The sequence below is a fragment of the Microtus ochrogaster genome, linkage group LG9, assembly GCF_000317375.1.
Source record: "Microtus ochrogaster isolate Prairie Vole_2 linkage group LG9, MicOch1.0, whole genome shotgun sequence".
Lineage (NCBI taxonomy): Eukaryota > Metazoa > Chordata > Mammalia > Rodentia > Cricetidae > Microtus > Microtus ochrogaster.
Genome location: NC_022034.1, coordinates 6,001,218 through 6,028,455, shown reverse-complemented (window position 1 = coordinate 6,028,455; position 27,238 = coordinate 6,001,218). Strand labels below are relative to the sequence as shown.

The 27,238-nt window shown below is 47.9% G+C and overlaps 1 protein-coding gene across 4 annotated transcripts in view; it reads right to left on the bottom strand.

The window, feature by feature from the left end:
- The window catches only part of Pde10a (phosphodiesterase 10A), a 444,083-nt gene that overhangs the window by 188,651 nt on the left and 228,194 nt on the right, over positions 1-27,238 (bottom strand). Inside the window, exon 1 of one of the 4 annotated variants that reach the window (XM_005363367.2) lies at positions 6,624-7,771. The exons of the other annotated variants lie outside the window; for them this stretch is intronic. Coding sequence (XP_005363424.2) covers positions 6,624-7,518 — 895 coding nt within the window. The 5' untranslated portion in view covers positions 7,519-7,771. Of the gene's footprint in view, positions 1-6,623; positions 7,772-27,238 lie in introns of those variants that run through there. 4 annotated transcript variants of the gene reach the window in all.

Below are 27,238 nucleotides of genomic sequence, written 5' to 3'. Positions count from 1 at the left end.
TGCTTGCCCCAAAGGGCCGAAATGCTGGACAGTTGGAATTATGGGAAGTTGGCGTCTGACGAAACATTTCCTACCCTCCTGTTGCTCCCAGTGTGAGATGGTCCCCACAGCTCCTGCCACAGAAAACCTTTCCCTTTGGGACTCCATTTTCCCAGCACCACACCTCCTCTCTCATTTTGCATTCCTTGCCGAGCTGTTTGTCCGCTTGTCTCTGTCCTTGGCAGATGGACATTCTCAGGCATCTGTGGGATGAAGCCACATCATCTGCCCATCACTGCTCTCCCTCAGCCGCAGCTGATCTCTGAGGCTGCTCCCCTTTGAGTTCCATGATGTGTCTGTCCCATGTCACCCCCGGTTCTGCTCATGGCTGTCTCATGCACTCTTCATGCCTGACTCCCATTCCCGCTACTCACTTAGAATTCCACTCTCCAACGAACCTTCAGCTACTGTCTCAGTGCTAGGAGATCACGGTCTATTTCTAATCCGCTTCAGGCCAGAATCATCCTCTTAATCCTCAGGCGGTGGCAGAAACCCCCTTTTCTCTGTCTTAGAACTTCTAGATTCACGCCAGGCATTCACGACTGACTCCCCGTGAGGGTGCAATGCCAACCTCTTTCCTTCTTCTCCAGCCTTGGAGACGGGAAAACCTCGTCTATGTAAATTTTTAGCATCTACCAGACCTTGAGCATCTCAACCCCACCACTGCCAAACCTACCAAACCTGCCTGTGCTGCACCTGTGCACTGCCTTCTGTGGGACCCCCTTCCCGGCAACTGGAAGCCTCCGAGCATGCATTCCCTAGTCTTCCCCTGCAACAGCAGGCGTGCGGGGAGCTCGATGCCTCCAAACACCACATGGGTCCTCCATTACTTTTCGCTTCCACTGTCATTCCCCCCAAATCGATAGCCTCTGTGCACGCCCTTCCCCAACAGCCCCAACATTCCTTTCCCAAATTACACTCAGCTAAGCCTCCAGAACAAGAATCATGAACTCAGGGGCTCACAACTCTCCCAAAGCCCCCTTCCTACTGAGCCATGTTCAGTTTCCCCCAACTTCCACAGTCCTGTTCTGGCCCGTCGATGGGCTTCATCACATACCAGACATCCAGGCTGAGACTCCCAACTCCAGCGGTGCAGCCTTTGCTCTGCTCCTCTAGCCCAGGGCCCATCTGCGAGGCCGCTCTTTTCTTGATGGCTTTGCACACCACAGCTGGCCATGATGCTCCAGACTGACCTTCACACCCAGGGGCAGCTCTCTGTATGAATTCTCTGCCTACTTTTTTGGTGTGTTTTGCTTGGTTTCTGGTGGTTGATGTCTACACCACCAGAGAGCAGTAGAGAGCGCAGGTACACCCAAGCCAAGACACCTAAGACCTACAGAGGTACATACAGTACTGACTGACTCCTAGCAGAGTCATACCCCCCACCTCCAGCTTTCCAACCCGGGAACCATGGTGCCCGATATCTACACAGCCACCCAACATGTCACCTGTCCCTCTATCTTCCCCCTCCCTGTGTGTACAAGGTCTCCCCTGCAGAGGACTCTGCCAGAGACCTCCATTCCTCCCACACCATGGATGCTGCCCCTTCTTCCACACCTGACTCTGAACTCAGAGGACTGTCCCTTACAAGGTGGCCTTAGCACAGACCTGTAATTCCTTTCCCCTTAGCTGGCTGAGATCCTGTCTATGTCTTCCAGAGGTGCCTCCTTTATGCAAAAGGTATTCCTTGGGCCTCTGCCAGGCAAACTCCCTTCCCCGATCCCTTGAGACTCAGGCCTGAGCATCCTATAAAACACCCACTGGGTCTTCCAAGCTGGGGTCTGCTCTGGCCTCCTCCTGAGTCTCCTCCTAGCCCTGCTTGGAACCCAGGAGCTAAACCCCCGCCCTTTCCTGGAGTTGCAGGTCCAGTGAGGACCAACTCTGTGGAACACACTCCCTGGGACTCCAGAGCTCAGGGTAAACTCTGGGTAAACGGCCACAAGTGTCCAGGTCTCACTCGAGGGCCATACCTCTTCCCTGTACATGGCTCTGCTTTGCTGGCGCCTCTAGGTGTCTCACACACGCAGATACTGTGCTCTCCTTACAGGGCCACCACTGTCTTCTAGAAAGGAAGCTGGTCATCATGAGTGAAGGGCAGTAGCAGATGTATGGACCTGGGGGTGCCGGGTACCTGCTCCGCCCTTTGTCACAGCTGGAGATACCCTGGGGGTGCCGGATACCTGCTCCGCCCTTTGTCACAGCTGGAGATTTCCTGCCACTGGGAGTTTTCCTTCAGTCAGGCTTGAAGGAAGGAGCTCCCCACTCGCAGGGTGGTGGCTGTTCTAACTGTCAAAGTGTTTCCCACACAATTATCCCTTCTGATAGTCAGCAAGGACTTCTTTGTTCTAGGGCACAAAATGTTTCCTGTGCAAAAATCCCTCAGGGTCCAATGTATCAATGTGAGACAGAAGGCCTGTCTTTTCACACTCAACTTCTTTCCAGTTAAACTTTTAGAAGATTCCTCTATCCACATAGGTTTATTTCAAATTAAAAGTAGGATTTCACGGGGTTACATATTAATAATCTAGATAGAATAATGTCACTCAGTTTAAATAGCTTTGCCCTTTGGACCTGCTGACCCAGCCAGAAACCAGCTCACCCCTCCATGGACAGCTGATGACATTCACTGCCCACACCCAGCCTGGCAGGAATTCACAGACTGCTATTCGGGTCACCTGTTAGGGCACTCCTGTCTGTATGCCATGTCTTTGGGGAGTCGAGGGCCATCTCTCCATCCGACACACAGTTCCACTGTAGACCATGTGTAGACAAGCTGGAAATGGGGCCTTGGCTGGTCTAGACCCAGACGGGTGCCGTGCCCGGCGCTGAGCCTGGTTTTCCTCTGTGGCATCAGCTTTCCGGAGCTGATAAGAACCACCTAACCGTGAAGTCTGCTGTTGTGTGGAGTTCTGAGTGCATTTGCCTTTACGGGGATCATATTTATCTCAGTGTATACTGGTGCCGGCCACAAGGTCCTCACACCTCGGGAGGCAAGTGACAGGCTCACACATCGTGCAAATGTACGCTTGCTGTTTGGAAGATCTGAGAAACATGCAGTGATTTGCAGAGGGGAAGGCATTTAAACTCTGCACTCACAAACTCTCCTGGTCATATTTCCCTGTGTTTTCCATATCCTCCCCCACATCCCCCCACCCTTGCATGTTCTTCGCAGTAGCTAACTGGTACAAACAGCACACAGAGACATTTGCGGGTAGGAGAACTATGTGGCTGCAGATACATAGGGCTGTATTTCCCACAGGTGTGTCTCCTCCTCTTCCCAGGCAGTGCCTCTTCCAGCCATGCCATTCTAATGGGAAGCTGACTGCCGTTCCTATTGGCCTGTCAGTGTGACGCCCCTGCCCATGCAATCTGAACTGTGTGGATGATCCAGGACAATTACTGTCTCTCCATGGACAAGATTTTCCTACTTCATCGGCTCTCCCAGCAGGAAAAGGAGAAGCAGAGGTCCAGAGGTCAACAGAGGACAGGAAGTGATGTGAGTTCAGAAATGGCCTGATTCAGACAGAGGAACAGCACTAGGCAGGAAGACCACTTGGAGCACTGAGCGTCCACACTGAGCCAACTCCCACCTGGGAGGTTCCTTCTCACCCTGGCCTACTACCCCAGCACGGGTCTGGCGACTTCCAGATGCTTGAGAGAGAGAGGGACAGGCTAGGGTAGAACCTAGCATGTGGCATTGGTTTCAAATGAGTGTCTGCTCAGTGCCTGATCAGGTGAACCAAGAAAAAGAATAAAATAGACAGGAACAGAACAGGGCTATTGTACCGTCCGCACGGGGATTGCTTTCAGACAAGAGAATTGCAGTGTGCACTTGTCCCAGCAGCCGCTGGGCTCAGCATCCTGCACATGACAATTTGTTTGGCTGACAAAGAGATCAAAGTGAAAGAAAAAACAGATACAGACTCCACAGGGACACATCTGAATACCTTTGTGTATTTTCATGTCCTTGAGGAGTACACAAACTCTTTCCAAAAGGCTCTTATTTTTTCCCCAGAAAACTGCCAAGTTTCAGAGAGTTCAGCAATTGAGACCCAGGTGGTCTGCACTTTGACCGCAGGCAGACAGAAACAGAAACCCTGAAAGTGTGTGGCACAGGGGATGGGAGGGCAGAGAGCAGCCTTCACTTAGGCATCAACCTCTTCTACTGTTCAGTCAAACTGTTTACAGGTGCCCTAGTATTTCCTCCCCGAGCTCTTCCTACCTTAGTACTTCCTACCCTAGTATTTCCTGCCCCAGTACTTCCTACCCTAATAGTATCCCATACAAAGCTGCAGGAGTTTTGTGCTTTGATCCACACTCAACCTGTTTTGGGGGACAAGAGTGACTATGCCATAGCAGGGTTGGCTTCTTCAAGTTGGTACTATGTACAGAGTAGATCCCTATTTAAAAAAAACACCCCCATAGGGTACCCTTTATTACCCAAGATAATCCAGATCTCTCTGGAGTTGCTCATCTTTATTCAGAACCATAATTTTTTCTGCAATGCCCGTCCCATCCCCAGACAAAGACAGCATCTTTAGATACACTTTAGATACATCTGCTTCTTAGATACACACAATCACAGACAAACAAACAAAAAAGCATCCTAGCCAATTCTCCTTCATGAAGCACTTGGTACTGTCAAGTACAGTGGCCTAAAAGTGTGCACTTGAACATGTCCAAGTACACACACACACACACACACACACACACACACCAGTTGCCAAAAGAGAAAGATATTTATTTTATAGAGGGGAAAAATGAAATGTAAAATAGGAAGAACACCCGGGGCAAGCCTAGTCATAGGTCTCAGGTTTATTCCAACAACTCCAAGAGAGTCTATGGGCCCCGCCTTCTCCCACCCCTGCAACCCAGAGCCAATCCCTGGAGACCCTTTAGGGAAGTGTAGTTAGTCTCTGCTGACCACAATCCAGGGGCAAGTGTACAAGTTTATTTATACACAGATGCCCAAAGCACAGTGCTCTATAAGTCACAAATGCAGGGGATGGGACTAGAGAGGCAGATACTGGAGAGAAGCCTCAGAAGTAGAGGTCAGCTGAGAGCACAGAGTCCACACCCTTTGAGGCAAGCAAGACAACTGGCAAATAAACCTAAGCAGAGACTTGCTGAAACTACTGCCTGCAGATGTGTGAGTGCTCACTGGGCTATGTGGCCACCATGAACTGGCCCAGGGCCAGGAAGTAGGATTGCAGGAGTCAACCCAGTCCTGGAGGGAACACAGTCACCCTGTTGTGAACTGTACCCTAACGGCTCCTGGGGGGGGGGCACCTAGATCAGCTCTGGTCCTGAGGAAGGTCTCAACCCAGGCATCCCATGCCCCAGAGCCTAGTCCGCCCTGATCAAGGAGTAAGTGGTACTTGGGAGCAGTAGCGAGAAAGCTGATTTGCAACCTGGTGGAGAGTCTGCCTGAAGAAAGCAAGGCAAAAGCGCGGCTTTCCAGAGAGATGCAGACAAAGGAAAGGCTCGGGTGCGCACGCGGTGGACTGTGGCACCAAATTCATGCTCATGGCCCAGCGGTTGCCAGAGTCTCCCAGTTCCCCATGGATACACCCCCTCAGAGCACAGACTCTCCCACCTGGTCCCTTCCCGACCCAGTGTTCTGGTCCTCACCCTGTTCACCCTCCATCCACAACCGCTGCGACTCCTTCCTCTGCGCATCTGGAACCTCTTCCCTCAGCATCTCCTGCCTTTCTCCTTCCTTCCAGGGAAGCACTGCTTTGACTTCTCTGATCAATCTTGTCGTCGCCCACCACCCCCCATGACACGCCTTCTGCTGCCCCTGCCCTAGCAGGCTTTCAGCCTGGAGCCTGAGAGTGGAGAGGTGGAATGGTCATGCTACTGTAGTCTGGTGGGTTGGAGCGAACCGGAGGTGCCTCTTTCTTCCATGCTAATGCCCCATTGTTCCTCCGCTTTCTTTACCCACCCAAGCAGCACCAACTACCAATAATCCGTATGAGGTGGGCAGGGGGGGGGGAACGACCCATCTTCTTCATGAAGATGGGTGCAACCAGTTCCATACCACTGGTCCATGCGCCAGAACACAACCACTGCAGGCGCGGGTACTGTCTTCCCTTATATTTGGAAGCCCCAGGTTCCCAAGCCCTGCCTGCTCTCACGGCAGCCACAGGAATCCAGTGGTTTGGATTCCAGGGACCCCCAGTGGAAAGAAACGTATATACTCCAATCTAATCGTCAATTATCTCTAGAGAATTGTGTAATAATCGGGGACAAACTTGATGGCATAAATAATGGGCCAGGTCAGTGTGGTCAGGGACAGCTCTACGGAAGCAGGTTAGTTTTTTAATGTCTGACACCTTTCCTCTGCGCGCACGCGGGGCTTGGGAAAGCCCAGTGTCTCTAAGCTGACAGGCAGTCCCAACGCCACAGAGGTGCCACCAGCTTCCTGTAGCCCACTGACCGACCACTGCCGGACACACACACACCTTGCCGGTCACCCACCACCATAGCAGTTCCCTCCCCACCCCACAATCCAAGGTCCCGACTGGAACCCACCAAGCGGGAAGCCACCCGGGCCGCAGGGAACATGGGGCCGGACCACTTACTGGGGCTGAGGAAACACTCGGTCAGCCTTCGGAAGCAACTCGCATTGTTAGAAGGTCCATCTTCCATGTCGGAGCCGAAGAGCAGCGGCCGAGCGGTGGCGAGGGGGAAGGCGGCGCCTTGGGGCCGCCACGGAGTTCGGCCACCGGCGGCAGAGCCGGGGCCGGGGCCAGGGCAGCCCCCGCCGGCGCCCGGAAAGCCCGGGGAGTCTGTGCGGCGCGCGCCTGGGTAGAGGGGGAGCCGCGGCTGCGGCGGTGGCCGGGGCCCGGCACGGGCTGGGAGCAGCAAGCCTAGGATCGCAGGCGAGAGGAAGAGCCGCCGCCGCCCGCCGCTGCCACCGCCGCTGCGGTGACTACTGCCAGGGGGGACGCTCAAGGGAGCTGCCTCTTGTCCTCCTCCTCCTCCTCCGCCAGCATCGCCGCCGCCGCCTCCTCCTCCAGCCGCCGCTGCGCCCTCCCTTCTCGGGAGACGCGCGGGGAGGTGGAAAGCAGATGAGGAGGGGACAAGAGGGGGAGGGGGCAAGGGGGGCGGCGGCCAGAAGTACCAGGAAGATGAAAAGGAGGAGGAGGGGATAGGGGAGGAGAAGGCGAATGCCGAGGGAGCGCGGGCCGCCACCCAGCCGCAGACGCCGGCGCGGAGCGCAGAGAGGGCGCTGGGCCCCCCAGCGGGGCTGGCGTGGCCTGCTGGAGACAGGGACCGGGACAGGGGCGGGGGCGCCGCAAGCTCCTCCCGGCTGCAACCAGGCAGCTCCCGGGCCAGGCTCAGGCCCACTGCACTCCGCCCGTTGGCCTCGCCGCGCCGGGGTTCCTGCCGGACTTGGCCGCGGCCGGGCTCGTCCCCAGCCGTTGGCAGCGGGGCCTGGGGGCGGGGAGCGAGCCGCTCCTCCGGGCTGGCCATGGCCCTCCTCCTCAGCCTCCAAGGGGGCAGGCGGGAGGGCGCGGCGGCCCGGACTCGGCGGGCTCCGCCCCCGCAGCACCAGCCCTCCCCGCCGCGCACAGGCTCCGGTCCCGTCCGCCTTTCTTGTCTTGGGTGCCTCTCCGGCTGGGGGTTCACATCGTGTTTCCCTTGGGATTCAAGAAGACCCCAGACTGGGGACGAGTCCCGAGTCCCAAAGCCTCGGTGCGGACTGGTGCGCACAATCCTCGCCCTTCCCGGCCGGGCTAGGGGCTGCGAGGACGCTGCCCGCGGGCGTGGCGTGGTGTGTGCGCGCTCCGAAGCCTAAGCCGCGGCGACTGCTCCAAAGCAGCGGAGAAAAGCGCCGCAGTGCCGCTGCCCGTGGAGGCGGCGGCGGTGGCGGCGGCAGAAGACGCCCACTGGCGGAGCAGGCGCTCCCCGCGCCGCCACCGCCCGCGCCCACGTTGCGCGTCCGCTGGGACTCGGCCCCGCCGCGTCAGGCACCACCACCCAGGCACTCTGTGCATGGTGTGTGCACCTGGCCAGCAGTAGCAGGTCTGGCGTTCCAGATTCTAAACCCACAGCCTGGCAGCTGTTCCAGCTGTGTACAAGCCACATCCGCCTGTGGGTGACCTGAGTCAAGGAATCCTCCCTTTAGCCGGCTAGCAGAACCTACAGAGCAGAGTTCAGTTGGAGCTGCGGGAGGGAAATTCAAAGTCGGACACTTAGCAAGAGTTTTAAATCAAGGCAGAGTTCCCATTAGGTCTCAAAATGCGGTTCATCCTGGGACTTGCCTTCCCATACCCGCTTTAAAACGAACTTCGTGTGCGCCAGAGTCCACTTTGTCCCCATGGGGCTAGAAGATAGAAAAAGCAAACTACGGCTCAAACACAAACTTAAGAGTTCACAGCTCTAAAACCTAGGAACCATCTGTCGCCAGCAGCTTACTTGGCCCCCCTACTCCTTCAGCAGCCTGCAATCCAGACTGCTTCTGTAGAAGGAAACTGGTCAGATGAGCTCTCTGAACAAGGAAATTCTGAAGTTGGGCGCGGTTAAGTAGCGGTTAAGTTCAAGAGCAGGTGCTGGCATTCGGTGCAAGCCTAAACGGACCATCTCTGCACACCCGGTTTGAGTGTGGGGCAGTGCCCTCTTCGTCTCTTGATAGGACAGATAGGGTCATTTTCCCCCCGAGAGAGAGAGCGCGCGAATGCCACAGCCCAGCAGCCAAGCTTGCGCTGCAGGGCAGCAGCTGGACTGACCCAGGGCTGGGACTCCTGGCTTGCGACCTGCCAGGGACCCAGGGACCATTTCTCCTCATCAAAGTTTTCTTCTTTATTCAAACGTTTTTTCATGAGTTTGGTTTGCAGCGAATTCCACATTCTTCGGCAGTGAATTCCTCCCCCTCCCGAATCCAAAACCCTGAGAGTGGAAAAGTAACACTCACAGTTGCACCAAATTGATCAAGTGACATTCCAGGGACGTGGTGCTTCGGGTGTCCACAGAAAAGTTCCCGGGCGGTTTGGCAATTCCGGGACAGACCTATTCAGCATGTCACCGGAGCCAGTCCACCTTAGCCAGGGATCCCTGGATTTGGGAAACACGAAAATAGTACTGTGAGTCTTACCTTGGGGGCTAAGTGTGCATAGACATTATTTTCTCATCCATCAACCCCTAACCCCAATGGAACAAAAAAAAAAATAGAACAAGTTGTGCTATGGGGTTTGTATCTGCAGCCTCGGGTTAGCGTCTTCAGAGCCACACAGACCCGACCCTTGCTTGCTTGGCTGAGAGCCACATTAGTGTGGGTTCCTGGGATTGGGTGCTCCTGCAAAAGCGGTTAAGCAAAGGGGTTCTCCTTGAAGACTTAATCGTTAATTCTTTACAGGGCAAGTCGTTTCTTCATGTCGCTTAGGGCTTGTTGCTCGTTGGTTTTTGAGTTATTAAAACGGTTTTCCAGGTACTAGGAATTTTACTTCCAGGTGAATATAAGCTACATCGAAGGCAGAGGAGGCGGGTGAAACACATTAAATATTTGTTCTGTTAGTCTTTGTAAGACCGAGACTCAAACTCGTTAGCCTTTTTCCAAAGTCAGCCTTCTTCCTATTTTCTGTCCGTTTTCCCGGATTACTTGCTGGAAAGGACACATATCCTGGATAAATTACAAAATCACAAAATGTAGCGACAGGAAAGGAGCGCTCGGAGGAGGTATAAATCAGCAATTACATTTTGATCGCCCCCCTCTTCCCTTAATACTGGCGTTCACGGTTGTTGATTTAAGGCTTCTAGGCACCTGGCCGTTCTGAATTCCAAACACGGATCTAAAGGGTAGGTCTGAGCTTTCAGATGCGGTATTACCCTTCACTTTGGCGTTTCTCTGCGGATACAACTGGCCACTGGACCTCGTCACGGCAACTTTTTGTAGAAAAAACAAAAACAACAACACATCACTCAGCCTCAAGAAGTGCTGTGGTGGTGTTTCTAAACTTGGCAATGTAGTTAGTGTTGGAATGGCATCAGACTGTAGCTCGACTGGCCGGCAGCTGTGGATGTTAGGGTACTGACAAAGAAAATCAGGTGCCCCAGTAGTCTCAAAGCTCTTGGTAAAAATGATTCTCCTCACCTCAGGTGAAACGTCAGCCCAACTTGCAGGGATTGAAAACTAAAAGAATAGTAAAACAGCGGTTAGCACCAGCAGACATCAGAATTACCTAGTTTATGTTATATGCTCTTAAAATACACTGTTGATTTTCTTCAAAAATGTAAATTAATAGCTTTAGCATGGTTAACATTTAATAAACTTTTGGTAGACCTATAGGTCAGTGAATTTCAATAAATTCCTGTAACTTTTGTATCATGGGGGGGGCTGTTTTTCTCTCTTTTAAAATGCTAATAACCGTAGTTTATTAACATATGAAAACCAAGGCTAATTAAATGTTAAACTGGCTTATTTAAAGAGACAAGGTGTGTGTGTGTGTGTGTGTGGTGTGTGTGTGTGTGTGTGTGTGTGTGTGTGTGTGTGTGTTTGTGCCCCCTTTCTCTTTACCTGATTTTAACTTTTAGAACTTACAATACAGAGCCAAGCCTTCAAAGCTGGTGGCCATTGTGGTCAATTTAGACTCCCTAGTTATCAGTAGTGCTATTTACACAGACCTTTTTTTCTCCTGCTAGGATGCTTTACCCACTGTCTGCTGAGATAGCTGTGGAGTTTATCTTTTAGGCTACCCTAAGCCCAAGTCCCTTCAGAGCTGGTTGTAACTCTGACTTAGCAGGAAGTTCTTCAATTTCCCTCATCCTCATCCCCCAATACAGTTTTGTTTCTAGGCTACTGGAATTTGGTTCTGGCCAGCACAACTCAAGAGAGTTGCTGCCTATGTGGTTTACACTGGCAGTTCCATCTTACACAGCCTGGCACCGGGAGACTTGCTGCCCCATGACATTTTATAAAAGACATACAGAAAGACAGACAGACAGACATTCCTTCCTCCCTGCCACCTGCTAAAAGGTTACAAATTTCTATTATTGGTTATGTTAACAAACCTTGCTAAAGTGAGGGTTGTATTCTTACAGTTATGTCACAGTCAAGCCTAAAAAGGAAAAAAAAAATGGAACATTATAATTCCAATAAGAAAAATACTATTGAAGTCAACTCTAGGGTGGGGAAGTCTTGAAAAGAAACCAAAGAAGGTAAAAATAATTCCTTCACTTACTGTTTAACTTCCTGTCTCACCAGTCAGCTTACTTTATAAATCCAAGCACTCATTATTTAGAGAAGCTTTAATTTTATTATTTTATATGATAAAACAAATAGCCAGTATAAATGTGCATTATTCTTCCCAGAGTAAATAAAAATCAGAATACTGATACAGAATAGTTATTTTGATTTTGATTTTTCAACATATAAATTCACATAAATCTCAAGGGTTCACTTCTTTGCAAAAAAGGGTTATGTGTATTTCTTAACAGGAAGAAGGTCAAAAAAAAAACCTTTACTGGTCCAGTTGTAACGTTTACTTCTTCCCTCATGGCAGTAAGTTCTGCACAATTGCTGTGAATATCGAGTCTCAGGGGGAACTGGTGTTAGTAAGCCCTGCTGAGGTATAGTAAGGAATATTAAGTTCTTGGATAACCATGCTAACTTCTAACAACACTCCAAGATGACCCTGATGTTTATCCACCCAGAACCAAGTTTCAAAGTTTTGCCTTTAAACAGTATCAAATCCCTGTGGAAACCCAAGACATTTACAGGATACTAAACTGTTTCTCTGTGCTCAAGGCCACATAGAAGTTGGAGCACAGCCGGGAGCTCTGTTTAAATAACCAGCATTGCCACTGAACTTCCACAAATAAGATACAATGATTTCACTGCAAAGCAGAGAACATTGTGTCTCAAAATCCAACAATAAACCTAAAATATTCCTTCCAGAGAATTGAAGGTCATGCCCCACACTAGAGTAGGAAGCCAGCATTAGAGACATCCAGATACAGAGTACATCCTAAATGGTCTATCCTGAACCTTGGGTAGGAATGAGTTTCCAGGTATCAGCGAGGGAAGTGCCCAGACGGCCTCTGAATCCATCCTCTGTGCTCATGGCTCAGAGCCCCAGTAAGCTGTCAGGCGAATGTGTTTTCTTCACTTGTTATTGAGAATCTTCCTAACAACATTTTTATTTAATTTTTAAAGTAAAATTTGTTTGCTTATTAATTTATTATGTGTACACATCACATGTGCATGGGGTGGGGTCTATGTGCCATGTAGCATGTATAAGGGTCAGGGAACAACTTTCTATCCCCCCCCCCTTTTCTTCTACTATGTGGGTCCCAGGGATTAAACTCAGGCTTGGTGGCAAGTGCCTTTACTGGCTGAGTCATCTTTCTTTGGTTCAATATTTTCCCTTTTAATTGTCAAATTTTTATTATGGGCCTCAACAAGTATATTAGCGAGCTGAGGCAGTTATAGGAGAAAAGAAAACTTTGTTGGATTAGACAGTTCAGTCTTAAAACTATCCAAATGATTTCTTCATCTAGGAATTGATTCTTTTCCATTCTTCTCACAAGTAAGTGAAGGATGGCTCAGGGCACAGGTGGGCATGCAGAGTCTTGTCTCATCTGGACCATGGTTAGATGGGCATTCGAGGGCATGAGGCTGCGGGAGGGTTTGGACGAGCTGTTCTGATGTCTCGTTTTGGCTCTGGAAGATGGCAGGTGTTGTCAAAAAGAGAAAGAAAGGCTCTTGGTCTCTGAGTTTCTCTTATTAAAAGTGTCAGAAGGGCAAAGGAGAAAGAGACAGAAACAGAGTCAGAAGGAAAGGGGCATTCAGCAGGGTCACAGAGGATGTGCTGTATTTAGAACAGTGACCAGGCTAGTCTTAAAGGGTTTGGATATTGGGTTTTGAGGCCCTTATGTAGACCACAGCTTAATAAACTGTGGGCCCCACGTGGAATTGAGTAACTGAATGTGAAGCTTCAACAACCAAAAAAAAAAAAAAAAAATGACAATAGTAAAATGCTTCCAAACATTCAACCACCAAATGCTAGTCCAAATCTCCTGCTGCTTCCCAGGAGCCTCCATCCTGGAAACACAGGCCAGTACTTTGCACTGAGCATGCCCACAAAGGTCTTGGCAGGAGTTGAAGACTTTTGTAGTAAATTTATTGAATTGCAGTGTCTTTATTCAACATCAGCTTTCCTGCTCTTCTGGAGGCCTACTGGTTTTGTTATGGAAATGCAGACTTTCGAGATTTTGCTATTCCTTCTTCGGTGGCATCATCTTTGGGAAGGATCGCCTTCGAGAGTTGGAGCTTTAAAGTTGTTCCTTGAGTCGTTGGTTTGAATTTTGTCAAAAACACTGAAAGTTTGGCTTGAGAGTAAGATTTCCAACAGTTTTTGAATTGACCTAAAATATACTTCTGCTATTTTGTACAGTATCCTTAAAAGATGTTGTATTCACAGCATTGACAACTATATAACCAAAATATATTGATCAAGTCTGAAAACCATTGAATTGAAGATGTTCTGTTTCAAATATTAAGAATTAATTTTTTTTTGTTTTTGTTTTTCAAGACAGAGTTTTTCTGTGTAACAGACCTGGCAGTCCTGGAACTTGCTTTGTAGACCAGGTTGATCTCAAACTCACAGAACTCCTCTTGCCTCTGCCTTCTGAGTGCTGGGATTAAAGGTGTATGCCACCACTGCCCAGCAAGAGCCAAGCATTTTTAAAAAATTTTTTCATTTTGAAAAAATAAGCTTGCCTATCTCATTAATATGCATATTTATTTTTGTCTTTAATAAGCGGTAAATTTGAGGTACTTGTACGCTTAGCCTGCTACCACTACTGTCAAATTTTTAAAAGTTATTTCTATGTGGAAGTCTATAAACTACACTAAAATATCAGATGTCATGGGAAATATCCATAATAAATCCTATTTTACTTTGTGCTTGTTCTTACAACATTCATTGCCATAGTCTGAGAAGCTCAACGTGAAGGTGACCACAGTGACAAGCAAGGCTAATTATGTCATCAGAGAAGGATATGCCCAGACAGAGTGCCCAGAGGCATTTGTTGGCTTTATTTCCCATGTCATGTCGGTCACCTTTAAAGGATGCATCTGGCTAAGCCCAAGCTTGGAATGTGTGGTCTAAATGTATAGGAAAGTATATCTGGGCTGCCATTGCTCAAGTTGTCCCCTTGGCAACAAAGCCAAAGTAGCCATGTCCTGCATGCTGACTAAGTCAGCTCCCAAAGGATTCGAGAGAATGCTCCAGATGGGCAAATATGTTCTACATTCTGGGTGGACTCTGCATTGCCTCCTTCCCAGAGCATCTGCCTTTGGAACCTCCGATTCTTCAGTGGGTATCTATCTCATCTCAAGGGTTTTTGCTCCGTTGCACACAAACAAACATAACCTTACATGCTTCTTACTCTGAATCACCAAAAATGCATTTAAGCAAAACACAGGAAGCATGGAGTGGCTTGGAGACAATTATATCATAGTTACCAATTAGCCGTGGCTGCTTTTCCATCCGTGATGCAAAGGCCTTACACAGGGCACTGAGCAACACAGGAGACGTCACCCCAGAGTCGCCTCAACTGACACCATTAGGCAGCCTCTAGAGGCTTAGGCTGCCATGTGCCTTCAGAATGATCCCCCTACTTTGTGAAAAAAAATAGAAAGCAGTAATAAGACAAAGCAAAATTTAATGTGATTGTTATATGATTCTCTTATATGATTGACAATTGAGCCATTGATGTGATCACCTTGATGTGATCCTATAAATACTTTCCTTTTTGCCTTTGGAAGCAAAAGATCCAATAGCTTTGCATATAGAAACAGCCCACTGTTTACTGAGCTCCTCAGTCTGTAGATGAAAGAGGAGGTTGGAGAGATGTCTAGGATCTTGGCGTATCTCACAGTTCCCATAAAGATTACAATGGACACAGATGTACTGAAGCAAAAGGAGAATCCATGAGGCATGGGGACCTCTCAATGGACAGTGGTCGGTTGAACCCCAAAACCTGTCTCTGAGTTTTTATTAGCTGTGCTACAGTAGGATTTGAATGCATCCATGTTAAGCCACCCTTTTAAAAAGAGATGACTTTTTTTTAGGCAAGAAGTTCACTATTATAAATAAAACACCATTGTTTTTATTATGGAAAAGTACACATAACAGAAAATGCATGAACTACTTTTTGTGTATACAGTACTGTGACATTAAACACATTCACAATGTTGTCCAACCATCCATCTCCCAATATGTTTCTCATTTCCAAACTGAATACCACCTATACCCAAAGCCCAGAGCTGCCCTGAGCCCACACTGGTGGTCCAGTATAACAAGCTGGAGAAGGGGTGACTCACAGCAGTAGGCTATAAAGGCAGGCTGGATAGTCAGGAGAGGTTTTCATGAAAGATCGTAATATTAACTCTGCACAGGTGAGAGCTAAGGGGTTCTGCTGTAGCAGGAGAGATGAACCCAGAATGATGCAGGGCAGAGAATCAGCCACGGGGGGCTAGGAAGGTCAGTGGCCAAGGAGCGGGGTCCAGGGGCCCATGCTTGTCTCTGTCGGCTTCTTAGCAGTTCTGAGAACTGACTACTGAAAACATGGTATATTCAGGTGTTTATAGGATGTCACGTGGGCTTTGAAGCACACCTGTACTAATGAAGGATATCCTTCTGTATATGTATTGTTTTTATTGGTTAATGAATAAAGCTGTTTGGGCCAGCCAGGCAGGAAATCTGAACAGAGAGAGAGAGGAGAGAGAGAGAGAGAGAGAGAGAAAGAGAAAGAGAGAGAGAGAGAGAGAGAGAGAGAGAGAGAGAGAGAGAAAGAGATGCCACATACCTGCTGAAGGAGAAAGACACCAGACCCTTGCCAGTGGTCCACAGCTTCATGGCAATGCTCGGTTTGGTGGGAATTGGTTAATTTAGGATGTAAGAGCTAATTAGTAATGTGCCTGAACCATTGGCCAAACAGTGTTGTAACTGATGTGGTTTTTGTGTGATTATTCGGGTCTGGGCAGCCGGGAAACGTAAGAACAGTCTCTGTTTGCTTGTACTATACCACATCTAAATCAGAGTACACAGGTCCAGCACCTAAGACACGCACCATTCTTTGTGGTGATGACACTCACAACCCTTTCTTCTAGCTTTTGGCTGATTTCGAAGACTCAAAAAAGACTCTTGCTATGAAAGTCAGTGGTCTTCTTTCTTATAAATATCATCCCCGGATAAGTAGAGTGAAAGAAACTGTTTTATGTTTTGCTTCGTTTTAGCTACTTGGCTTAAGTTTTTATAGCCCTTTTTGCCTAAGACCAGTAAACTGGAGGATTATGTGTTTTAGGGATATAATAAAGTCACAAACCCATAAGACATCGCAAGGTGACAACTCGTAACAGAGCAATCAGCCACTCGATGTCCTGCAGCCACCCGGAACACCTGACACTCAGCCTCCTGCACTGCCCACCAGGGAGGGAAAACAGATGACTCACCTGTCACCTGCCTGTTGGCCCTTTCATCTCTCTCTGGGGTTCTAATTATCACTATTTCACAGACCTAATTACATCACCCTCATAACCCCCATGCCAGCTTGTAGGGGTCCTCGCAAGGATAGAGGGTCCCAAGTCTCTGGATACAAGGCTTACTGGGCCAGAAACAAAATGTATGCAGATCTGATAAAGAGCTCACAGCTTCTCCTACAGTAGCACAGGAACTCACTCATTCCCAAGATGCAACAGTGCTCTTGTAAGCCCTGGAGAGATGCACAGACTGCTTTAATGGTCTGCTTCCCTCTTTCCTGCCCTGTGGTGGTTGACTTAAAGGATCAAAGGTCACACTGTGTAGGTGGAGGCTGCTCATTCATTTCCCAGCTGCCCGGATGCCAATAATCACACAGAAACTGTATTAATTACAACACTATTTGGCCAATAGCTTAGGCATATTTTTAGCTAATTCTTACATCTTAAATAAAACCATTTCTATTAATCTGTGAATCACAATGAGACTGTGGCCTGCCAGTAAAGTTCTGGCTGGCTGGCTGGTGTCCTTTCTCTTGGGCAGCTACATGGAGCCTCTCTGACTCCACCTACACTCTCTATCTCTGTTGGGATTTCCTGCCTGGCTTTAGTCTACCATTGGCTGAAACAGCTTCTTGAATATCCCGTGGTAATAAAACATATTCATAGCATACAGAGGGGAGTCCCACATCATCACTCTGCTTCTGTTGTAGCAGAGTAGTGAGATAAAGACTTGGAGCTTCAAGGCAGGCCGTGTCAATCAAGGCCATGGTCCTCCCTCACACGAGTGGGCCTCACCCACTTATGTCAGCCTTAACATTGACAACAGTGGCATCTGAAGATGTAACCTGCTTCCCGGTGGCGGCAGATGCACAAGGTAGCCCCTGTGCTTTTCTGGAGCTCCAGGCTTCTCTTCCTGCTCTGAAGACTTCTTGCTTTCCAGATCAACCACCTGAGCATTTTCTATGTGCATATGTATGTATAAGAATGCAACGACACAATACATTTGTTTATACACATGTGGATACATACGTGTTTATATGTTTATGCATATATATCTGTCTGTGAATGTATACTTCATGTCTGAATATGTATATATCATGTGTATATATACATGTTTGTATATGTGTATATCTGTATGTGCATATGTGTGGCTGCATGGATTCTTGAATATATGTGTGCCTTTATGTGGATGTATGTGTGTACACGTTTATGTTTGAATGCATGTGCATGTATATAAGCATATCCATATATTTGTGCATGTGTGTTTGCACATGCACATGTGGGTTCATACACTGTTGTGTGCATGCATATATATGCCTCTGCATGCATGTTTATGTATACACACTTGTCAAAATGTCTGTTAACCGCCCCCCCCCCAAGGGGTATACTTCCTTACGTTTTCACTGCCTGTCTTTCCAGATTTTTCTCCTACGGATTCCTGAAGAAGCATTCTTTTTTAAAACTATAACCTCTGGTGTTTCCTTTTCAAAATGTAAGCTGGATGTGGGGAGGCTGAATCTGCATGATCCGTTCACTGAACCCAAAATAAAGTTATTAGAAGTGCCCCTTCTATTACGCCTGTGTAGAGACAGCTTTCTCCGTGGGACACTCTACACCGACTGTCCCCGCTGTCATAGGCAGTGCTATCTCCAGCTCTCTTCCAGACAGCATCCTTCCTCCTCCCACACACCGCTTTCTCCCTCCCTACTCTCGGTGCTAACAGGTTTTGCACATTAGCTCTTACCAAAAGAGAAAAATCCTCTCTTGAATGAGGAACCAGCATGCACATTCTCTCACGCCCAGGAAGAACTGTTAGCCTAGCGGCATCCACCAATGAATTGTAAGAGCTTTGGTTGCTTCTTCCAGAGGGAGACCTGAGCCAGCCAGACATGTCCAGGTTCTGTGCCAAGGGGTGGGTGCATGGTTAGATGGGGTGGGAAGGAATTGGAGGCTGTCTGGGCAGGGAGGGGATCCCTTCGTTCTGGTTCATTGAGAGGTTCCTAAGGATTATAGAGAAACAGCCTGCTGGCCAGCTGTGCTTGAGAGGTCAGGATAATCCTGTTTGCCTTCAGGGCAGCCTCCCTGGTGTGCAGTGTCCATCTTATCTACACAGGTGATGCGACAGGAGAATGGTGTGGGAGGTCCTTCTGTATATGTGCTACTTTTATTGGTTAATGAAAAAATGAACTGCTTTCGAGCAATGGCTTAAAAGAATATAGCCAGGCTGGAAAAGATAAATAGAGAGTGGGAGGGGTCACAGAGAAGCCATGTAGCCACCACTGGAGACAGACACACTGGAACCTTGCCAGTAATCCACAGCTATGTGGTGATACACAGATTGATAGAAATGGGCTAATTTAAGATGTAAGACCTTGACAGGAATCTGCTAGAGTCATTGGCCAGGCAGTATTGTAATTAATACAGTTTACATGTGCATATTTCAGGTCAGGGCAGCCAGGAACAAACAGACAACCTCCAACAACAGGAGAAGGTACAGTGACTTCATTCAAAGAGTTAAATCAGGCAGATAATTCCCACTGAAACACAGTCAAACGCGACTTTATCCCAGGGCTCTCTGTGATATAATCGCTTTCTCTGAGAGCAGAAGGTGGAACAGAGCCTCTGAGTTGATGCAGAGAAGCTGAGAAGAAGCCTCACCCAGCTTTTCTACCAAGCCCAAGGAAGGAGTCTGTCCACAAGGCGAGCCTAAGGCTCCCAGGGCTAGCAATGAGCCGCAATGAAAAGAGAGCTCAGTAGAGTGCTCATGGTGGGAAGAGATGTGTGGTCATTGAAGTGGTGTTACCGCCTGGTTTACCCTCACACCCAACTAAGCGTGCTTCTTCCCTTCAGGACAACAAATGATGTGGGCCCGGTTAGAGGTGCACAGAGAAAAAGCTGAGGAGTTGCACTTTATGAATGCTCACTACCTTTTTGATTACCGTGGATACCGTAGAGACATTGCTGCTGAGGATTGTGGAGTACCTGTGGTAGATGCGATTGAGTATCCACGCTGTATACTGTTGGGTACTGTGGATGCCCATGGTGGGTGCTGTACAGTACTGATGTGTACCGGTGGTAAATACCATTGAGTAGAGTGGGTACCCATGGTAGGTGCTGTTCAGTACTGATATGTGCCTGTGGTAGACACCATTGGGTACTGTGAATACCCAAGGTTAGTACTGGTAAGTGGTATCAGGTACCAACGGTGAGTACCATTGGGTACTGCTAGGTGTATTAGTAGGACTGAACTGGGGAAAATACATTTAAGAATCTTGGTCTTTGTTTTTTTTTTTTTCTTAAGGAGTATAACATCAAATTAACATCAAATTAGGGAGGTATAAGAACACCTAAGCGAGGAATTTCATCTCTAAAATTTTGAAAGTAATATAGCATAAAAGGATTTAAGGTCATATACAATCGATTACCAGCTCTAAAATGTAAACAGACTGTTGCCAAAAGAGGCAAGAAAGCTCAGCAGGAAGCTAAAGCAATTTCCACCGAGAACACAAAGGGAAAATTACTCTCTCCACTTTCCATGAAGGCAAATGTCCAGTTCAACACGGGGTGCTCTCTCCCGAGACAGTCATTTCTCGGGGACAAAAAGAAAAAATAATGTATTCTTGTTTTCACAAATTGACCTTGAACTTGAGTCACAATCTACAGACAATTTCTTCCACTGAGTAAACTATATACACAAAATGCTTCCTCCCAAAAGTGTTCATTACCTCTGCGAAGTGCATCTATTTTCTCTGTATAGTTTAGGTGAGCAGCTGAAGGGAATGCACCCTTGTGCTCACTTCTTGACATTGTTGTGGAGCCCTAGTTCCGAAGGCTCCCAGACTACACTGTACATTACATAGTCAAAGGTCCTAGCTAGAATGCACAGGAGACTTTCCTACTGGCACATCGTAAGCCAACTTCAACTTCTGGATCCCTATGCATGTTTGCATGGGTGTGTGTGCATGTGTGTATGTTTATGTGTTCATGTGTGTGCATGTGCATATATGTGTATTTGTGTGTATTACTTATGTGTGTGTATATGTTGTCATAAGTGTGGGTACACATGGTAGGCATGCTCATGTGGAGGTGGGTATTTTCCTAGACTGTTCTCTACTTTATCTGCTGAGGCAGGGCCTCTAATGGAGACTAGAGCTTACTGATTCTGCTAGTCTAGCTAGCCAGGTTGCCCCCAGGTTCTCTTGTCTACATCTCCTGGGAACTGGGGTGACAGATGGGCCACTCTACCTACGTGACTTTCTGTGCCAGGGCTAAAAATCCAAACTTTGGTCACCATTCATTCTTCCCAAGTCCCTGGATTCCTATTTACGCATGAATTGAGAGTGTAGGAGAGGTACTAGTTAATATTACCCAACATGGTGGGTAGGGGAGTCTATTTGATTAAAACAGTTTTCCAGTTCATTTACATAGATATTTACTCTGCAGACAGGAATTAAACTCTCTCTCTCTCTCTCTCTCTCTCTCTCTCTCTCACACACACACACACACACACACACACACACACACACACACACACACAATAGCTGTATGTAGAAGAATGAAAATAGATCCATATCGATCACCCTGCACAAAACTCAACTCCAAATGGATCAAGGACCTTAACCTAAGGCCCAATATACTGAACCCCATTGAAGAAAAGTGGGGAATAGTCTTGAACTCATGGTCACAGGGGAAGGTTTTTCTGAACAGAACACTGATAGCACAGGCAGTAAGGGCGACAGCTAATAAGTAGGACTTCATGAAACTGAAAACCTTCTGTATGGCAAAGAACACTGTCAAAAGGACAGAGCAGCAGCCCAGAGAATGGAAAAATACCATTAATTATACATCTAATAGAAGGTTAGTATCTAGAATACATAAAGAACTCTAAAAAATAACACTGGACATCAAGAAAAAAATAACAATAAAAATGTGTTACAGAGCCAAGTAGAGAGTTCTCAAAGAGATGAAATAGCAATGGCTGAGAGGAACATTTAAATAAGAGGAGCCAGTAGGGAAATGCAAATTACAAGTGCTTTGAGATTTCATCTTGCAAAGGCTGCGATCAATTAAACAAATGATGGCACAAGCCGGTGAAGCTGTGGGTAAGGGGGACAGTTCTTCATGGCAGCCACGCTGGCAATCACTGTGGTAGTTCTTTAGGAAGATGTAACTAGATCCACCGTAGACCTAATGGTCCAGACCACACTTGAGCACATACTCAATGGACTCGCCATTCTACTGCACAGATACTTGGTCATCCGTGTTCACTGCTGATCTAGATATAGTAGTCAAGAAGTGGAAACAGCCAAGAATGTTGGTCAATTGATGTATTAATAATGAAAATATGGCACATTTACACAATGGAATAATATTCAGTTGCTAAAAATGAAATTTGCAGATCAGTACCTTGCTCAACCCTCATCAGAGAAGCTTCTTCTTGTAATAGGTGGGGACTACAGAGACCCACAACATGACAATATGCAGAGAGTGGGAGACTTTGGTCCCACATGGGCTGTCATCATTAAACCCCTACCCCCAGGCTCAGGAATCTATGTGGATAAGGACGTAAAAAAAATTAATAGCCAGAGGTGCTGGGTGACATCAAGGCAACAGCGAATTCCAGACACAACGGGACCGACACACATATGAACCCCCAGACTGTAGCAGCAAGCACACGACCCACAGGAGTTCAACCAGAGGAGACCCCAGCACAAAGAGGGGGTGTGGATATGTGGTCTCACCACGAACCAAGAAGATATCTGCAATTGATAAATGCTGGCAAAGCAAAAAATCAGATTTCTCCAAAGGAGTCTCACTGGGTATAAACCACACGTCAATGTAGACCCCAGATTAGGAGTACTTGGCCAACACAAAACAACCCCCATGGTTTCTTCGCGGCTTTTTGTTTTGTTTTGGCATCTTTTGTTGTTTGTTTGATTCCTAGTTTGTGGTTTTTGTGTTTTAAGGAGGGAGAGAACATAAAGTTCGTGGGTAGAGAGGTGGGAAGGAGCTGGAAGGAGCTGGGGGAGGGGAAACACGAAAAAACATTATGTTAAAGAAAAATTTTAAAGTTTCCCAATATATAGTTTAATGCAGAAAGAGACTGCCTGGAATCTCAGCATTTGGGAGACAGAGACTGAGGATCCCCTGGGAAGCTGGCTCATCGCAGGAGCTGAATTAGTGAACTCGAGGTTCACTGAGAGAGAGGCCTCAACATGTGAAGTCCTGCACAATCAAGGAAGGTGACAGGCGTCAGCTTGGCACACACACAAAACCCCACCTGAACACAGACATGTACCCACACAAACACACACATACACATGTACATGCACTACACATGCGTGCAAGAGGATAAGTACAAAGTTACAGGTTTTGGTATTAATGCCAATCTCAGCAGTTAGAAAAATACACTCTGTGTCTGTACTTATGTTCTATTAAAGCAATGAATCGCAGTCTGTGTGTGTGTGTGTGTGTGTATGTGTGCACCCATGCACGTGCGTGTGTGTGTAGGTGCCTGAGGAGGTCCGAAGACAGAGCCAGATCCCCTGGAGCTGCAGTTACAGGATGCTGTGCACCACTCAGTGTGGATGCTGAGAACAGAATCTTGGTGCCATGCAGCAGTAGTACGTGATTTTAACCCTGGAGTTATTTCTTCTGCTGCTCCCTGCTTTTCTGTGGGTGCTGAGGATTAGAACTCAGGTCCTTATGCTGTGCAGCAGGCATGTTACGGTCTGAGCCATCTCCCACATCGGGGAGGATTTCTTAAATGCGAGGTTCCTCCCCCTGCAAATTTGATTTACTGGATAGGGCTGAGGTTCTGCATTCCCAACAGGCATTAGAATGTTGTGAAGTCCACTGTCTACATCCCTAGCATCTGTTCCAATCTGTAGCATCCCCAGGACGGTACCCCAAATGAGTGAGTTTCCCAGTCCCCCTGTTTGGCTGCTCATGGGCGAGCAGCTGGAGGCTGTGAGATAGAGAAGTTCACCAAGGTCCTAAACCAGCTGGATGAGATGGCCATGAGTTTAATTTTCCCAAATCACTTATTATCATCAAGGCAGGAATGAGAACAGTGTGTGAAATGATATATTTCATACAGCTGAGACAAGATCCCTCCAAGCTGTCCTCGGTCTGGTTTTGTCGTATTTTCTACCAGTCTGTAAAAACAGCAAACGTCCTTATTGCTGTTGCTGAGCAATCCCGTCTCCCCTCACATTTGTGATTGAAGTGCTGACCACATTTCCAATGATTTGAGAAAGGGGTACTTAAGAGATAACCAGATCAAGAAAGCAGAGCCCCCATGAATGGAACCCTGGTACCAGAGGTCCTAAGGGCTCCTTATGTCAGCTACGTGGGAACATATTAAAAGTTCTGTCACCAGGTGGTGGCTCTCACCAAGCTCTGGTCTGCTGGCACTTGATCTAGGACACTGAAAGCCCCAGATATGAGAAATAAACATTGTCAAGAGTGGTCTGGCTTAGGGTGTTTCGTTATGGCAGCTGGAATAAACTCGGTCGTCCATGCCCTGTATCTCCTATAACTGTGAACAGAGGATCACCAGCACACACTTGGAATCACAGAAGATTCAACAACACACACTGGAATCTGGTTGCTCCAGCATGATGTGTTTGCCCTCTAGGTCCAGCTTGAATGTCCTTCCAACTTCCCCTTATGGACATCTTCTCCATGAGCTCTGAAAACTCACATGCTTGCTGAGGCATCCCCAGACTATGTCCGCAGCTTCTCCTCAGCCATTCGCTGCACAGCCCTGCTCTCTCTGTGCCTCACCAGCCCGTGCTACGCCTCCTCTTGCTGAAATCCCCAAAGGCGGTGGAGTCTACTTTGCTTACTGATGCGCCCTGGCTGCAGGATATCCTGGCACACATAGATGAGCTCATATCTGATGTGGACGAGCATGACCTGAATCACAAAACAGGAGAACACGACATAACCAGGCTTGGGCTCAAAATTGTGATATCTTCTTACACCAGTTTTAACTCCGAGTAAATGTCAAATTCTTAGAGTCATTTGGAAAATTACTTTTTAATAAAGGAACAAGGGACCATCAATTAGACAGTCTTTAAAACTGTGACATCAGTGAAGGAGGCCGATCACCTTTAGCACAGTCCCTGCTAAGCTATCTGTGTGGGCTCCATGTGGCCAGGGTCTGTGGAAACACAGCCTTGGGTAGGGAGGCTGAGGGTCTCATAAATAAATACAGCGTGGTGCTTACTCTTTGCCAGACATGCTTTTAAGTACCTGTACAACATCTGCTCACTGATTCATCCGTCAGTTTTAGGAGATGGAGACCAAAGGCAGAAGCATGCCAAGGCTGAGAACATGTTCCTGCTGCAGTGGGTAAGGGACAGGGCCCGGCAATGGGCTCCACAGCTTATGTCTGGACCACTGCCCCAGGTCAATACGTGAACACCACATATTAGGGCCAACCATGGGATGCAAGATCACCCTGGAAACTGGAAACAATCCACAGGAGCCACCTCCCGCCAGATGTTCGCTTCTTGTAAAAGCTGTGAGAGTGTGACTCTAATTCTGCATCTTTCTGTACTGATGCGCTTTTACAGAAAAAAAAGAACCCCATCTTAGTTGGCTGGGGAAGAAGGTCAGGGAAGGAAAACACACTGAGCCAATAACGGGAGCAGAATATCCCTGGTCTCAAGAGGAAGGCTGGTGAGATTCTTGGAAGCATGGACAGGAGCGGAGTGGCAGAGAGGCCTTATGAGGAGGGCAGGAAATTCCCTGGACACAGAGTGCGGCCAAGAAGGCTGCTAAGAGTAGCCCTCGGCATTCTGTGTTCTCTCTGGGGTGAATCCCAAGCAGTACATGCACTGGACAGCTATACAGGATGATGAATACACACATACATGCAGTGTGTGTGTGTGTGCGTGTGTGCATGCATGCACGTGCATGTGTGTGTGTGTGTGTGTGTGTGTGTGTGTGTGTGTGTGTGTACAGGCAGGCATGCACCATGGTGCACATGTAGAAATAAGAAGACGACATTGGGTGTTGGTCCTTGCCTCCCACTTTGTCTGAGATGAGTCTGTGAGATGAGCTTGGGATCTCTCAGCCTCTGCCTCCCATCCTGGCCCAGGAGCACAGAGGCTGCAGATGTGTGTCCTGTGCCCAGCATCCTTATGTTTACTGAGAATGCTAACTCAGGGTCTCACACCACACAGCACGGCTTTAACCATGGAGCTTCCCCAGCCCCCTGATGTGGATGTTGATCTGAAATGATGTCCAGGGCATATCGTCAACTGAAGGAGACAAAATGAAGATGGTGACTGGGTGAGGTGAGCTTAGAAAAGACAGGAGCCTTGTCAGCCATGTGGGAAGGCCTAGAAACGACAAACAGAGCTCGCTCTCTGCCTTTCTCTCATTCTTTCTTGTAGGTAAGGAGGACACTGCACACTGTGCATGTGTGTGCATGTGTGCATCTGTGTGTATCTCTCTTTGTGTGTGTGTTTGTATGTGTGTCTGTGTGTGTGCGTGTGTGTGAACAGATGGCTCTGTTGTGAAAGTGGAAGGTGTGGGCGTGAGACTCTTAAAGCAGCCTTTTTATATTGTTTTCATTTCACATCATAAATTTTAAACATTTTTAAAATTCTTAAGTCATGTGTTAGATGAAAAACAGAAACAAAGACCCAAAACAGACTCCACCACTGGCACAGTTTCTGGAAGACCTGCCTTGGACAGATGTGTATAGAACTGACCAAGGCATCAGGATGATGAATGCAGGTGTCAGCCTCTTATTGGCTGTATTGCTTTGTTCAGTCACACAATGGGGCTAGTTTAGCTTCAATATCTTTAAATTAATGGAATATTCTCTCTCTTTTTCTGTGTTGTATGTATGCATGTGTATGGTGTGTTGTGTATGTATAGTGTGTTTGTTGTGTTGTATGTATGCGTGTGTTGTGTTTATGTGTGTGTATAGTGTGTGTTGTGTGTATGTGTATTGTGTGTATGTGTGTGTATAGTGTGTGTGTTGTGTGTGTGTGTGTGTTCCTGACCTCCAGTGCTGTTTGAATGGTTAAATGAGGTCACGCCCTCTGCTATTTAGCCCACAGCATGTGCTCAGTGCCCACAGACTGTGCTGTGTCCTTACCTACAAGGATGCGCTCCCAGATCTTCAGTGGAAGCCACAGACAGCACTGGCCCCTCCTTTCTGTACATTTGCATCTGTGATAGCTTAATTCATAGAGCAGGCACAGCTTCTATCTCCGCCGTTGGCAATACTGGGGACGCCAGGATTCGAAGATGAGGTTTTTCCAAGCCAAAACGTCCCCCTCTCTCCCCATGTGCCACCACCTCCTACCTTACATGGCTGTTGAGTAGCTTTGGCCCAAGCCCCAGTCAGACATTCTGCTCGGATGACTAACTGCCCATAAAATGGCCTGCTTGCTTCTGTGTGGTTTCCTTCCAACAGGCCATGGGCTGCCTTCAATGTTGGGTTGCTCAGCCACCATTCTTGTGGGACATTTCCCCTGGATGCTCATTGTGCTTCTCGGGGACTACCTCTGTTCTCACTGGCCCAGCTTTCTCACTGACTTCTGCTTTCCCTGCCTTCACCATGCCTCCTGTACACAGTGACCACGGGGGTGGATGCTCTGTTCACACCATTTCTCCTATACACAGTGACCTAGGGAGATGGATCCTCTGTTCACACCACTTCTCCTATATACAGTGACCTAGGGA